We start from the raw sequence: 16,232 nt of genomic DNA, 5'->3' as shown, positions 1-16,232 counted from the left end.
GAAGTAGGCTTAGAGGGAAGTATGGTTTCAGGGACAGCATTGCATGTAAACCATGGAGGGATCAATAAGTGGAGAATGGAGGTGTGTTATGGACGCTGCAATGCAAAGGGCCACACTCAAGACTCACGGAAAAATGTGTGATAAAGAGGCGATAGTTATATGAAGTTTTTTAAGGTAGGACAAAATACTATTATTAAATAGTAGGACACCAACCACAGTGCCTGAAAAAAGACATTCAAAAAGCAAATGTAAAAAAAAAAAAAAAAGAAAACAATATTATTAAAAAAGTTAGGAATGTTTTTGAGAGGTTTACAAAAAATGATTTCAAGTAAGAAAGGATTACTATCAAAGAAATGAAAGATTTGAGACTAGATTAGTTATAGACTGCCAAGTCCGAAGGAGATTGAGAGTACTTTTGTGAAATATTTTGTAATTTTAAGTCAGGATCACTATGAGTATAATTTTAAAATTTTTTGGAATCAAATATTATAATCATAGCAGGTGTGAGGCGTAGCGCCATATAACGATCCTGCCTTGGAGGCGTTTAAGTGGGAGATGTGTCTCAGAGCTGGATAGTGACAGATGGTGACGCGAGACTGGACGCGCACGTAGTTTATGTATCAGCCGATAGAGGACAATATTGGATAGGGGGACTGTGATTTTAGTTTCGATTGTGCCCACTAGAGTGCACTAAAGTAATAGCATGTTTTTCATAAACTGTTCTAGTATTTTCATAAAGTGTTATTATTTCTTTTTGTGTTTGTAAAAAGCTATAAATGTGTTTTAGCAGTATGAATGACGCGTGAGTGTGGCTTAAGGTTAATATAAAGATAATTGTTTAACGAATTATGTAGTAGGATTTAGTGTGGGGACAGTTCGAAGAAGTATGGATATGGAAAAAGGGGATTTTTGTAGAATAGATTAGTAAAGTAAGTTTATGGTGAAGGAAAAGTTAATTCAGGTATAAATAACAATAGTAAATAACTTTATGCATAAGCAAAACTTCAGCATATTAGATAATTACGTCGGTAAAAAACTGCAGTCATTAGGTTAACTATTTTGTGATTGGTTATTGATTAAAAGTGCGGACTGATGCGGGAAAGTGTTGTTTTGCTATTGGCTGTTGAGTAAACTGACCAATGGTAAAGCAATATTCTTCGTGCGCCTTTCTCTGCTGGTGGAGAAGACTCAGAGTATTCTAGAGAAGAATGGGAGCCTAACTGTGAAACATTTCAGATGTGTGTAGTAGTAGTTCCAATGGAAACGATAAGTTGCCGGATCTAGCAGTGTTTCATACATCAAAAGTGTTGTAATGTGACAGAATAATTATTCTGATGGGTGTGTAGAAATTTCGGAATTTTTAAGTGAATTTTGTGTTGAGAAAAAACATATATTCCACGTGGCGTATTGAGCAGGTTGGTGGCTAAAAACTGTGACTGCATTTGGTACCGACAGACTTAATATTTGGGGAGCATTCTCAATAAAAAACAATCAGTATTTTTGTAGCTATTACGTTTTCGGTAAGTGCAACACCATAAACTTGCTAACGTGAGTGAAAGGGATTTTGAGTGACTGTGTTAAGACTAGCACGGGCTTGGCAGTGATACTTGTTCACCTAAGTTTCAGAATATATTAATTGAGGACAAAATTTCCAAACTTTCATTTGTGTGAAAACTTTCTCCCAAAACGTAGATTAGTGACTTAAATTGCAACCTCGTTCACTTCGAAGTACAGTAGGTATCACTCAGCTTTTCTACTGATGATCTGCTGAGACAATGTTCACAGGTAGGTGCAGGTCCGTCGTAAAGGGACGGAAAGAACCGCGCCGCCGCAGTGGGTAAAAATCATAGAGAGATACCAAGAAATGAATAAAGTAAGCAGATTTAGAAGGATGCAGGTTGCAGTAGTTACTCAAAGATCAAGAGGCTTGCACAGGATAGAGTAGCATGGGGAGCTGCATCAAAACCAGTCTTTGGACTGAAGACCACAATACACAACCCTGTGCCAATCTGATGGAAGGGTTTGGGTTTGACGAATGTCTGGAGGATGATACCTGCTATCACTTGTAGTGGCTAACAGTGACATTTGGAGGAGGTATTGTTATGGTTATGGTAAGGGGATTTTTTTTTTTTTTTTTTTTTTTTTCCGGTCTGCGTATTGTGGCGTATTGTGGATAAGGAAACACTAAATGCAGAAGGATAGTAAGACATTCTACAGCATTGTGTACTGCATACAGCAGAGGAAAAGTTCAGAGGCAATGGTTGATTGTATCAACATGACAATGCACCCTATCATAAATGAGCATCTATGGAGCAATGGTTTGAAGGCAACAACACTCCTGAAATGGAGAGGCCTGCCCAGAGTCTCAGCCTGAACCCAATGGAACAGCTTTGGTGTGAATGAGAATGTAGACTTTGCTCCAGACCCCAGTGTCCACCTTACCAGGTTTCGCCTATAAGGAAGAAAGACCTTCAGGCACCTCCTTGAAATGGTACCCAACAGAGCTCAAACTACCATAAATATGAAGGGTGGATCCCATATTAATGTCCACTAATTTGTATCTGGACACTTTTGGTCAGACACTACTGTATTATTATAAATGGATTAACAGAGTTATATACATAATACAGCCTTCCTTTTTTGTTCACAAACGTATCAATTGTTTAATTAAAGTTTGATAAATTTAACTGACAAGCCAACAATAATACCATGACTAGTACTCCTAAATCTAATAATACTGCCACATTGTTAAATGAATGCAATAATTTAAAATAACTCCTCTAGCTTGTTTACACTCGCTAATTCATTTCAGCTCTATAAAATATCATAATGCACTCTTGGAGGTTTACAGCACAAAAATAACAAGCTTGTGATGAGGAGAAGAAAGTTATTGTGAAAACAATCACTAAGGCATAGTGAAGCACACATAGTACAGCATGTGGTGTTAAATTGAAGCATAACAGTTGATTTCAACAATATCCGAAATCATATGTAGAATATTCATTTATATGCAGGCTGTCCCATTTATCTCGACCACCCTAAATAACTGTTTGTCTAGATGCAAATTACAAAATGTTTCAAGCAAATGTTCTTTAGCCATCACGGGGACATCAATCAGCATGATTGCCTTCACTGTAGCTTTGTTTTTTACAAAGATATGAACAATGGTATGACTTTTTTAAATGGCACCCTGTATTTTTAATCCAGTAATTCATTTCCTCTCCTAAAGACCTATTCAAAAAGGTATCACATTGTACAGTTCACTGAAACAGAACATTATTAATTACACAACATTATGAATTACACAATGTTATTAATTACACAACACAACATTGACGTTGACGCTCCCAGTGCTTAGTGCAGGTACTCAGGGTAATGGAACACATCCACATGCTAATGTCGACAGAGGACAAATGTAAATAAAAGTAGAATGCACACCCAACATTCCATCAACCATCACCAGTTGAAGAGTTGTGTGAGTAGAATGTACACCAACGAAGAGAAGGTAGAAACACCACTCATCTATGGGGAATGTAGCTTACCAGAACAGTAATTGCAATACTGTTTTTTTTATGTATGAGTACATTTAGTACAGTAGTTTAGTCCTTTTAAATACTGTTGTGTAGAGTAGTCATACAGTAAAGGCTGTCCTTCCTACAAACTACATCATTTCTTTTATTATTGTTGTTAAAGGTAGGCGAAATGGTACGCAGGCAGCGGAACTGTACAGAGAGCGATATCCTCACAAGAACCCACCTTCCTGATGGATGTTTCCTCTTCTTGTTACAATGCTTCAGGAAATGGGAAGTTTTGACGCATGAAAACGCAATCATTGAAGCACCCGCACAGATGAAGCTGCCAAAGTTACTGTTCTCGCTTCTGTTGTTATGAATCCACATGTGAGCATACGATAGCTTGAATATGATATTGGCATTCCTAAAACCAGTGTACATCATATTCTTACACGTCACCGGTTCCATCCTTACCATGTACACCTACACAAGAATTGCATGGAAATGATTTCCAGAATTGGGTATAGTTCTGTCAGTGGGCACAGGAGCAAATCCTCGCCAACCTGAACTTCTTCTCCAATGTTCTATTTACCGATGAATGTTCCTTCTCAAACAAAGAACAGGTAAATACAAGAACATGCATTATTGGTCCAGCAACAACCCACAATGGGTTAGACAGGTGGAGAATCAGTGTCAATGGAGAGTTAATGCCTGGTGTGGGATGCCTGGTACTACAATTATTGGCCCTTATTTCATCAATGGTAGTCTAAATAGCACAGCGTATGCCAACTTCCTCAGACAGATTCTTCCTTCTCTTCTGGATGAAGTGCCGCTAAGAACCAAAATGCTTATATAGTGTCAACCCGATGGGTGTCCAGTACATAATGCCTTGCGCGCACATCGTGCTCAGGACCAAAGGTATCCTGCCAGATGGAATGGTCAAGGAGGAACAGTTACTTGGCCTGCTAGGTCTTCTGATTTAAATCCTCTGGACTTTTTTCTTTGGGGATGCATTGAAGACGTTGCCTATCGCAATATTCTAACAACTCCAGAGGACATGCAAGAACGTATCATGCTTGCTTGTAATTCTCTTCAACAGGCAACACTGGAAGCAGTAAATAATTCTTTCATTCAACGAGTGCACCAGTGTATCGGTGTCCAGGGTCACCACTTTGAGCACCTTTGTATGTTCTACTCCTGGGCAATGGTAACAGGAGAGTCAAAGTCAATTTTGTGTTATGTTTTAACTTGGTTTTCATTTGTTTTCTGAGAACTCCAGCAAGTGGATGAGTTTGTGATCCCGGGCTCAGAGTCAATGTTGTGTTATGTAATTAATAACGTTGTGTGTTCAGTGAATGGTATACTGTGATACATGTTTGACTAGGTCTTTAGGAGAGGAAATGAATTACCAAATAAAAAATACAGGGTGCCATTTAAAAAAGTCATACCACTGTTTATATCTTTGTAAAAAACAAAGCTACAACAAAGGCAGTCAAGCTGATTGATGTCCCCCTGACGCCTAAAGAACATTTGCTTGAAACATTTTGTAATTTACATCTGGATAAATAGTTATTTAGTGGAGGTCAAGATAAATGGGACACCCTGTGTACATATGAAATACATGTAACCATAGATGCAAACAATATCAAAAGAAAATAATACAAAACGGCTAAACATGAGTAAAAATCATCTAAGGATTTATGTATTAATGTTTTTTCTATTGAAATGTGCTGCTGACATGAATGAATGCAGGAATGAATAAGATTATCTGGCTCTTTTGTAATCTGCAAAAATGAAATCACAAACAATGAGAGATGTAACATAATTTATCAAACATTAATACGGTCATATTTCAATGTAATATTAACCCAGATGTATTGCTATTAAACATCATTAAACTTTTCATGTGTTTAAAGCTACAGAAACAAGTTAATATGTTAGAAACATACAATTAATGGTGAGGACACTATTAGGAAATGTAAAAAATCTAACTTTCTGAAAACTAAGCCAGATACATAAGTTTTGCTTACTTCATGAAATGCTATATTTAATTTCATCTCTCAATGTACAGTAGGAACTCTTTTTATTAATTAGTTTGCCCAAAAGTAAAGAAAGAAGTAATTGAATTGTTGTTAAATTGAACATCTTGTATTTCACTACTAAAATATAAAAAATACTGTGATCTTTGTATTTAAAAACATGTACCTGTAAATTAGAAGTATTTTGCCTTCCAAATTGTCAATGCAATGTAAAATGTTTAATTGTAATTCATTTAAAATCTGTTAATAACAATTAACCCATTGTAGTGTTTACTAGAAATACTGGTGGATTTTTGTAGCCAGCAGGTCATTCTTTCATCATATTTTGAAGCAGAATCTATGTTTGTCATTGGTCCTAAAATGGTGCATCTGTAAACTTGATTATTATACATATCACATATTAAGTTTGCGGATCGGAGGAATTTCAGACTGTCTACAAGAATCATTTATTTATTTATTTATTTATTTTGATCCAACATCAACTGATTGCAACAAAGAAGACAAGTGTTGTACTGCTTGAATTTACACCCCATATACTGAACTGTTCACGATATTAGCTGTTGTCATGAACAGTGACAAATTTTTTATATGTCATCAGATTTTGAAACAGTATTATGTTTCAAAATGGAGCCAAAAAAGGCTTCAGATTGTGTTGCATTTAGCTGTTCTTGATTATATAACATGACTGCCAGGAATTTCATTATGTGAATGGTGGGGATAGTAGGTTGACAATAATATGCTAAAGAAGACAATAAAAGAAGTCAGCATGGTACAAAAGGTCTTTTTTACCCTGCTCATGATTGTTCCATGGTACAGCCATGATCTCAGTAATTTGGAAGAATAAAAGACTCACAAATGAAGGAGACATATTATTGAGTGTGTGGACTTACCATTTATCACTATCTTTCAACAGAAAATATAGTATTCTTCTTGCCATAAAATGAGACTGTTATAATTTAAACTCACCTTTTTTATAGTTGCCCTTAAAAACTGGTTATTATAATTTACAAATTTTGTAGCTTGTATACATGCTGGTTAACACTAGTATAGTATAACTACCTACAACTAACATAAAAAATAGTCAAAAAGTAAACTCTAATGAAAACAGGTAAGGGTGGGGAATGGAATAATTAACATCTGAAATTTGTAAGTCATCCTTACTTTACATTGTATACATATGAGTAGTGCTCATTAATCAAGTGAACACGACTTAATTTGGAAGGACTGAGATGGGTTGAAGCACATAATGTATATGGAGATGTGCAAACACATTCAAATTAAGCTGAAAAAGAAGCTAAATTAGGAATCAGAACCTGCTACATGATTGTCTCATAACTGTGTGCATGTTAAACTGTGCCATCTTTTGTGGGAGTCATTTTTAGAATAATAACATGACAGATTTATGACTTCAGTTGCTAACATCATTTCTACACAAACTCTCAAGTACTCTGTCATTTAACTCATAACACAGCTGGTTTGGTGAATGAACACAAGTGACAAGAGCGATAATGTAAGGAAAGTCCAATACTTTAGTAAGAATCTTAAAATGTTGTGCAGCTGAATTTACACTGACTTCTGAAAGGTCTTATGATTATATACAATTAGTTCTATTTATTATGGAATTACATTGCCCATGATTTTGTCTGAATTCCATTTATACTTTGAACAAAAGAAATACAGTATTCATTACACTAATGTGAAAACAAGTGAGAGTTCCATTCACTTCATTCTGGCTTTTAAAACATAAATAAAATTTGCATTTTACAGTAGCATGTGATCTTTCACACACTGAGTTATATTTCCCACCACCAATCAAAAATTAAAAACAGCAAAGCATCAGTATACATTTGGAGTTTGATTTATTGAAACAGTACTTCCAAGTCTGGGCTTTGTTTCCACAAAAGAGTGAGCTGTAAAATCGAATATGCTCATCTTGGTATCAGCTAGTAAATAAAAGTATGGTGCAGCATCCAGTTCCTCTGCAACTGCTGACACCGATCATGTCTCTAGCAGTGAAGCACAACAGTGGAAAAAGAGAGACCCTTAAGAACCTTCCAGCATCCTGTAATTTAAAGGCTGAAGTAAAAGCTGATACCCGAGTAACAGAAACTTGCCAAACAGCTCTAGATCAGTTTATAGGCAAGAAGAGTTTATACAACACATCACTAAAAATTTTCAGTGCGAGTTTTAGTGACCATCTTCCTCAAATATTAAAGCATAAAAGTAAAAGGCAGTATTATTAACAACATGTCTTTCAGAACCTCATGCAGAAGTTATAACCAGTTTTTTGATGCATTAACCCATTTCTTTGAAATTGCATTCCCATTGAAAACATTAACCATATGGGGGAACTCTAGAACAACAGCTGTACCACAAGGGCAACAAGGGCATCATGCTAGAAGAAAAGACTACTTTATAACATATGTAACTCAAAAAATTCCTCACCTGTAGTACATATAAAAAATACTCCAAAATATTAAAGAAAGTAATAAAAGCAGCAAAAATAATGCATAATGATGAATACATTTATAATTCAGCTTATAAATCAAACACTACGTGGAGTGTTATATTTTTTTTTTTTAAAAAAAAAAGAAAGAATCTGGAGAATACAGACAATCTTGCAAAAATGTAACACTATCACAAAAAAGTAACAAATCCTTTGAAGTAGCCAACATATTTAACAATTTTTTCAAGGTGTTGCAGATAATATGTTACAATCAAACTTTAAGAGCACCCAGGCAAATGAATATAAAATAAGTGCATGTAGAGGATAAATGTACATCAGTTCTGTTTCACAAGATGAAGTAGCTAAAGCAATGAAAGGACTAAAAAATTCCAACTCTGCAGGCATTGATGGTATACCTGCAACAATATTAAAGAAGAGTGCATCAAACCTAACTGAAATACTCACACGCTTATGTGGCTGCTCACTTCAGGCAGACACTTTCCATGATGTATTGAAAACATCAAACGTTATTCCTGTATATAAAAAGGGTGAGAAAGATAACGTAAATACCTACAGACCCATCAAAATTACCTCCTGCATCTCTAAAGTAGTAGAAAAAGAAATGTACGACAAACTTAAGAAATTTATAAGCAAAAACAGCATCCCATGTAATGAACAACATGGATTCAGAAATAAGAGGTCAACAACAACTGATATTTACGACTGCATCAATTCCATCCTAAACCTGATGGACAAAAAACAGGAATCAACAGGAGTATTTATTGACTTGTCAAAAGCTTTTGACATGATGGATCATAAAATTCTGCTATCAAAGCTTGAAAGATATGGTATTCGAGGTCTGTCCAACAAATGGATCAGTTCCTTCCCGACTAATTGTAAGCAGACAGTGTGAATCAAGCATACAAATATTGAACTAAAAACTCTATCCAAACACTTGTCAGACTACAAACAAATTAAATGTGGTGTACCGATCAGCAATGGGACCCCTTCTGTTCATTCTGTACACAAATGATCTAAACTTAAATGCTAATGACACCACAATTCTACTAAAAGGAGACAGCAACAAACAGTTACAGCAGACAGTAAATGCGGCATGAAACAACTCAGCAACTGGGCACAGAATGCTAGTAATAAACAGTAAAAAAACCATTGCACTAAAATTCCACAACGCTCCTAACAAGGACATGTTTATCCTATTGGTCTCTATCAATGATGAATTAGTTGGTAACAGTACTGAAACCAAATTCTTAGGACTTTGGCTGCAGAGTAACGTCAGATGGAATAAGCATATTGAATATCTCAATGCAGAACTGAGGAAAACATCTTACCTTCTTTGCTCATTACAGTCATGCTGTAGTGTGAAAACAGTAATGAATGCATATCATGCCTACTTTCATTCTCGTCTCAGATACGGGGTCACTTCTGGGGAAACTCTAAAACAGCTAATAGCACTTTTAAACTGCAAAAAAGGGCCATTAGAATCTTGTTTGGGTGCAAGCCTAGAGACTCTTGTAAACCTCTGATTAAGAAATCTGGTATTCCTCCATCACCATGTGTATACATTATGAAACCCTTTTATTCTTTAAAATAAATCTAATAGGTAAGGACTGCAGACTGCAAAAAACTATAATATACATGATAATTTTACCAGATGAAAGAAAAACTTACATATAACTGAAATCAGCACAGCTCTGTGCCAGATAGGTACTTTTCACACGATAGTTAAGTTTTATAACAAACTTCCTGAAAATATAAAACCTACTACTGAGGTCAATACCGTTGGAAAATCTCTAAAGTCATATTTACAGCATCACTGCTTTTACTCCATTGAAGAATATTTAAATTTATGAAGTGTGTTATATAAATACTTATGTATAAAGTGCATTATTGTAACCTTAAATACATATGCCTAGAAATGACTTTCAGCAGTACATTTATAACTTGACTTGTCCAATATCTTACACATAAACTGCTTTGTAGACAACAGGGCCAATAAATACAACAACAGTACATACTACACTGCAGTAATCATCAATATACCGTACTGCCTAACTGAACTTCAGCATCTGAATATGTGGATTCCTGGACTGTAAATTACTTTAATTACATGGCAACAGCACAGTTTGTCATAAACCTGAATGATAAGTAATAATGTACTATAAACAGGACCCAGTATTTATAAGACATAACAGTATTTTCTTTGAAAAATACAGTTGTGATCAAGTACATATTAAGCTACTAATATCAGGTAAATAGTAGCTATATAATGAAATAGGGGAGGCAGCAGCTTTATTCAGAGTAGCAGCTTACTAATTAACTCAGCTTAATTTAAGTAGCATATCCTCAAATAGCATTAAGCAGTGTAGCCACAGTTTACTGTTAATACAGCATACAGATTAAGTTTCTACTATGTCTGTGTCTTGTGTTAATGTATGCCTTGACTCATTCCACATCCCTGAAGGTTATCCTTCTTGATGGGATCTATGGAACACAATGAATGAATGAATGAATGATCTTGTTATGGATTCTGGTAAAAGTGCCTGTACAGTTTGTGTTTCACATTTTAATCATATGCCCTAGATTCAATCATATGCCTTACTTGATTTATAGAGTAACAGTTTTATTTTTGGTCATAAATGAAAAGCCCACTTGAGAAAATTACAAAATTACAGAGAGATAGAGTGGCTGATCAACACATTTAAAAGTGAGAAATTAATGATCATTTCTACTAAAACTAATAATAATACATAATAATTAACAAACCTAATAATAAATAATAATATAAGGGGCAATCAAAAAATTTCTTTTTGAAAGCCATACAGGCCAAAATTGGTATGACAGTCAGGCAAAATCACCATGAGTATTGAGGCAATCATTGCACTGATACACCACATTGAAGATGCCCATTTAGTAAAACACAGTCTACTTACGCGTGGAGAAGTCTATAACTGCCTGCTGCACATCCTCGTCCAAAAGGAATCAGATCAGAATGATAGAGCAGGTGTTTAAGTGTCTCCCACCAGAGTTTGTGTAATTTCTGCATTACAACATTTGCAATTCGCAGACAAGCGTTATCATGAAGCAGCAGCACCCTTTGTTGCACCACTCCACAATGGTGGTTTTGGACAGACATGCTGCTCCATACAGATTCTTCATTCTTTGTTGTATGTCTATTGGTTTTGTCTTCAGCAGTCAAGAAAAGATTAACAGCACATTGGTCCTGTTTGGACACTTTCAGTAGTAATGTCGCCAAAATTCGTGTTGCCACCTCTACTGCACACATATTGGAAAGACAAAATTGCCACATTAATCCCTTGCCTACATGTCAGTTCTTGTATACTTGCATCGCAATCACACTATGTTGCATATATGCTGTGAAAATGCCCTCAAGTGGAAACTTTTTGATTGACCCTTATATTCCATGTTTGTGTGTTCCTCAAATTCTTTTATCCCCCCCTCTCTCTTCACACACACAGGCGCGCGCGCGCGCGCACACACACACACACACACACACCACACGTATACTAAATTACATACAATTAACGATGCTTACCTTTGAAGCTTTTATTCCAAATGACATTATTTCCATAGTTTCAATGACAGAATTTTTTATTTTGAAACTTCCTTCTTCAATAAAAACATTGGCAATGGCGTTTGTATCTAAAAGGTTTACATTCACATTGTCCCATTCAATGTGCACAGCAACATTAAGTTCTGCAAATGCATACATGTCAATTCTGTCAATGGTTACATTGGAAAATGCTATAGACTGCCAGTCTCCTGAGAAAGTGTTCCTTTTTATACAGTCCAGCCAATGAATGTTATTCAGAATAATATTTTGTGGAATGGATAATGTATCAGGAGCTGCTGTCAAGAGCAGACTAGCAACATTATTTATACTGAGCTTTGGCAGCCTCTGATTCAAATCACTATGGAAACTGAATGACAGTGGAATCATAACATCATAGCAGTCCGTAATTGTTATGCTGTGTGTTCCATCAGGTACTGTCAGTACACTCTCCTCAAAGACAGCATTCTAATGGGAAAAATAGCAGTAAGTATGTATTTCAGGTATGATACTACAGCAATCTACACATTTTCTGTCAGTACTTACCCACCCAATGTCTTCATTACAATGGTACAGTAAGTTCACGGATTTACCTTCTACTTCACATGACCAACCTTCCTCCTGGCATAGACTAAGACACCGGATCACACTTACTTGCAATAATAGCAATTCAGTAACAATAAATAGTGCAGAGCCTATGAGAAACATGGTTTATGCCTACTGTGATAGCTGTGACACTTGACACTAAGGGAGACTTCCTAATGAAGCTTTGCAGTTATCATATAGATAGGCCGCTTCCTGTTTCTCCCACACATGTGTAGACATACCAAGATTTCTGCCTGTTTGGAAAGGCTATCCATGGAACACTTAGACAATGAATCTTGTACAACTATTTTCTAGTAGCTAGCAATAGATTATTTATATACAAGGATGTTATTATTTACATCCATATATTTTGTTAAGCTAGGGACTGAAGACCACAACAACACATTTTGTTAAGGGTATTCCAACACATATTGCTTGGAGAAGATGGCAAGCAGTAACAAAAGCCTTTTAACAATTGGAATTCAGTATTATGAGACAAGACAAATATCACAACACACTTTCTTGTGTTCATGTCTTCAAACTAACTCTTCTCAGAACTGGCTCATTTATAACAAGAACATGCAAATGGAAATAAATAAATATATATATATATATAAAAACCACACATACAATATGAAAACTGTCAGACACATGGCAGTAGAGAATCATATTTACCATTATGAAATGAAATCCACAAAGTGTTTCATCAAGTTTAACAATGCACTCTGTTTATACAATGACACAGTCTTTGTCACAACAAATTTGCAAAATTACTGAGAATGCTGAACTAATAGCAAAATATAGATGAAATAGACTCAAACATTTAAATGTAATCAGTTCATAGCTCGTAATAATAGTACTACCAATGTTCTCCTGTAATTGTCTTTTAGTTTAGATCAATTAATAAAAAAAGAATATTGAGGTTCATTCAGCTTGGAGACCATGTACTGTTTTTGCTCTTCCATGGAGATGAGTTTTTAAAATTAGAGAGATATAAAGACACAATTCAAAGAAGGCAACTAAAACTGGGTTAGAAGAACGGTAAAATGTAGAAGTGAACTAAATGCATCCATGTGCAAAGATGTAATTTGTAATAAGTATTGTTTATTGGAAAAGCTATTCAAATTATTATTCTCATTATTATTATTATTATTTCTCTTTCCTGTCTCAGACATTATGTCTGGTTAAAAATGGAAAGTGATGCAGACCTTGATCAAGCGTGACTTCCTTTTAACTGTATGGTATATGTTACATTGCATTTAGGAACTTTCGGGTAATTGAACATGTCTCAATAATTACAGATATCTGTAGTTGTATACATACATTTGGATGTATTGCGTTGATGTACTGGTGGATATTGTGTGGTATGACTCTTGTAGTTGATGGTATAATTGGTATGATGTCAACTTGCTCTGTAAACAATGACTGCACTGATTTTACAGAAAGTGAGGTCGTTGTTATTATAGCAGGTTCAAACGACGTTTATTGCAATGAGGCCAGTTCATTTATTAAAAAGTTGATTGTTATGTTAATGATGTCCCATACAAATGTGATCGTGTCAAATATTCCGGCGAGATTTGATCTGCCTGACTGGTTGTGAACCGAGAAATCCGATTTACAAATAAAAAATTAAAACATTTCTGCTCCAAGTTAAAAATTGAGAGACTGCTGGACCTTAACAGTTATCAAAGAAGCAGCTTCACTGTACATGGACTACATCTTAATCGTCTGGGTAAGAATACTCTAGCAACTGACATCAACAGAGCTATTGAGGAAACAAAAATCAATAATTCAAATCTGCTAACTTGTACCTCAGATGTCATACACACGAAAGACAGAAGTGATAGTTATATATGCCTGCAGAGCAAGCAAACGGTAATAATTCATCACTGCCATGTCAAGACTGCTGATTTTTTAGGATAACAAAGTCCCTCAGTGTTCCTAATTTAGAAACTATCAATTTGTGTGATAATATTAACCTTGACAAGGATACATCCTCTCATGATTGTACTAATGTATCATTTTTACATTATAATGTTGCGGGCTTGGGTAGCAAAATCGATGTATTTGAGGCCTTAGTGACAGATCTAGCTCCACATGTAATCGTGGTTACAGAGCATCAAAAAGCTAACCATAATATTCAATATTATAAGTTACAGGAGTATAATCTTACATCGTTTTTCTGTAGAACACAACATAAAGGAGGTGGTGTTGCTACTTACGTAAGGAAATGTAACCTAATAAGTTCTGTAGAAAAAGTATCATGGGTTAATGATCATTGCATTGAGAAAGATTTTGAAGCAGTGATAATTAAGTTAATGATTGTATCCGTCCCACTTATTGTGGTAGGTATATATCGAGCCCCTTCTGATAATCTTGAAGTTTTCCTGGAAGCACTGGATAGTGTATTGGGGAAGCTAAGCAAGGGTGGCAATACAGTAAAGATTGTAATGTTATGAGACTTTAATATAAAAACACTAAGCGACAGCCAGGAATGCAAAGGTTTACAAGACTGCATATGATCCTATGGTATTAAATATCTACTTGGTCATCTGCCCACTAGAATAACTGAGACAAGCAGCAGTTCCATAGATCATGTAATGACCAATTATGAAAATGTTGTGTCAGCACAGACTGTAAACGGGCACATATCTGATCATCTAGGACAGTTATTAGTGATTGGTTGTCTTAATAAACTTAAACAAAACAAAAAATATGAGAATAGAAGATTATTTTCTGAATACAACATCACCTTGCTAAAGAAAACTTTGGGTTAAGAATCTTGGGAAGCAGTTTATAGAGAAAGGGGAGTTGACAGCAAATGGGTAGTATTTGTAAAAATTTTAACTAGACATATTGATATTACTATCCCGGCAAAGAAAATCAATGTAAATAAAAATAAACCTCCAGTAGTCAAACGTGTAAAACTGGATGAAAAAGCGAAAAGACTCAAAGAAGGAATGGAGTATATGTATAAGCTACGCAGAGAAACCAGTCTCGATTCATATAAAGAGGATTATAAAAAATATAAATATGAGAATCACAAGGAAGTAAGGAGAAGGAAAGTAGAACACATTAGTAAACAGATCAGAAATTCTGACTGTCTCAAAGTCATGCTAGGCAGTAGTTAATGATATGAGGAACACTGATTCAAAAACTAAAATTAATAATATAGAGTTAAGTATACGTAATGATAATTTTTCTGATCCTTATATAGTTAGCAATATATTTAATGATTACTTTATAGATGCTATTGAAAATGATACTTGCATGAAACAGGAGAGGCAGTTTAAATATGATAAGGAAAAGGAACGGAACTCTTGTAAGCTACCTACAGTAACCATCAAGGATGTAAGTTTGGAAGGTAGGAGACGAGATGCTGGCAGAAGTGAAGCTGTGAGTACCGGGCGTGAGTCGTGCTTCGGTAGCTCAGATGGTAGAGCACTTGCCCGCGAAAGACAAAGGTCCTGAGTTCGAGTCTCGGTCGGGCACACAGTTTTAATCTGCCACGAAGTTTCACATCAGTGCACACTCCGCTGCAGAGTGAAAATCTCATTCTGGAAACCTCCCCCAGGCTGTGGCGAAGCCATGTCTCCACAGTATCCTTTCTTTCAGGAGTGCTAGTTCTGCAAGGTTCGCAGGAGAGCTTCTGTAAAGTTTGGAAGGTAGGAGATGAGATACTGGCAGAAGTAAAGCTGTGAGTACCGGGCATGAGTCGTGCTTTGGTAGCTCAGATGGTTGAGCACTTGCCCGTGAAAGGAAAAGGTCCCGAGTTCGAGTCTCGGTCGGGCACACAGTTTTAATCTGCCAGGAAGTTTTAACATCTAGTCTGTATTTACTAAGGAGATTAGTTCAATATTTAGATATCGAAGCAATAAAAATAGCGTATTTTGGGTTGGTGTATCCCCATCTATCTTATGGAACTGTATTGTGGGGTGAGTGTAGCCAATACAATATAAAAAGGGTATTTGTATTGCAGAAAAGAGTAATAAGAACTATGGCAAAAGTAAGACCCAGAACTTCATGTAAAAACCTGTTTATTAAGTTTAATATTATGACTA

General features: G+C 35.6%; 1 protein-coding gene across 2 annotated transcripts in view; it reads right to left on the bottom strand.

The window, feature by feature from the left end:
• The window catches only part of LOC124798442, a 70,921-nt gene extending 58,600 nt beyond the window's left edge, over nucleotides 1-12,321 (bottom strand). For both annotated transcript variants that reach the window (XM_047261859.1, XM_047261860.1), the window contains exons 1-2: nucleotides 12,133-12,321; nucleotides 11,572-12,054 (exon numbers count right to left, since the gene is read on the bottom strand). In XM_047261859.1, the coding sequence (XP_047117815.1) occupies nucleotides 11,572-12,054; nucleotides 12,133-12,294 (645 nt within the window). In that variant the 5' untranslated portion in view covers nucleotides 12,295-12,321. The remainder of the gene's footprint in view (nucleotides 1-11,571; nucleotides 12,055-12,132) is intronic.
• Nucleotides 12,322-16,232: the final 3,911 nt, after the last annotated feature.

The sequence above is a fragment of the Schistocerca piceifrons genome, chromosome 5, assembly GCF_021461385.2.
Source record: "Schistocerca piceifrons isolate TAMUIC-IGC-003096 chromosome 5, iqSchPice1.1, whole genome shotgun sequence".
NCBI lineage: Eukaryota > Metazoa > Arthropoda > Insecta > Orthoptera > Acrididae > Schistocerca > Schistocerca piceifrons.
Note: the sequence above shows the minus strand (reverse complement) of the source record. Positions and strands in the feature narration are given on the sequence as shown.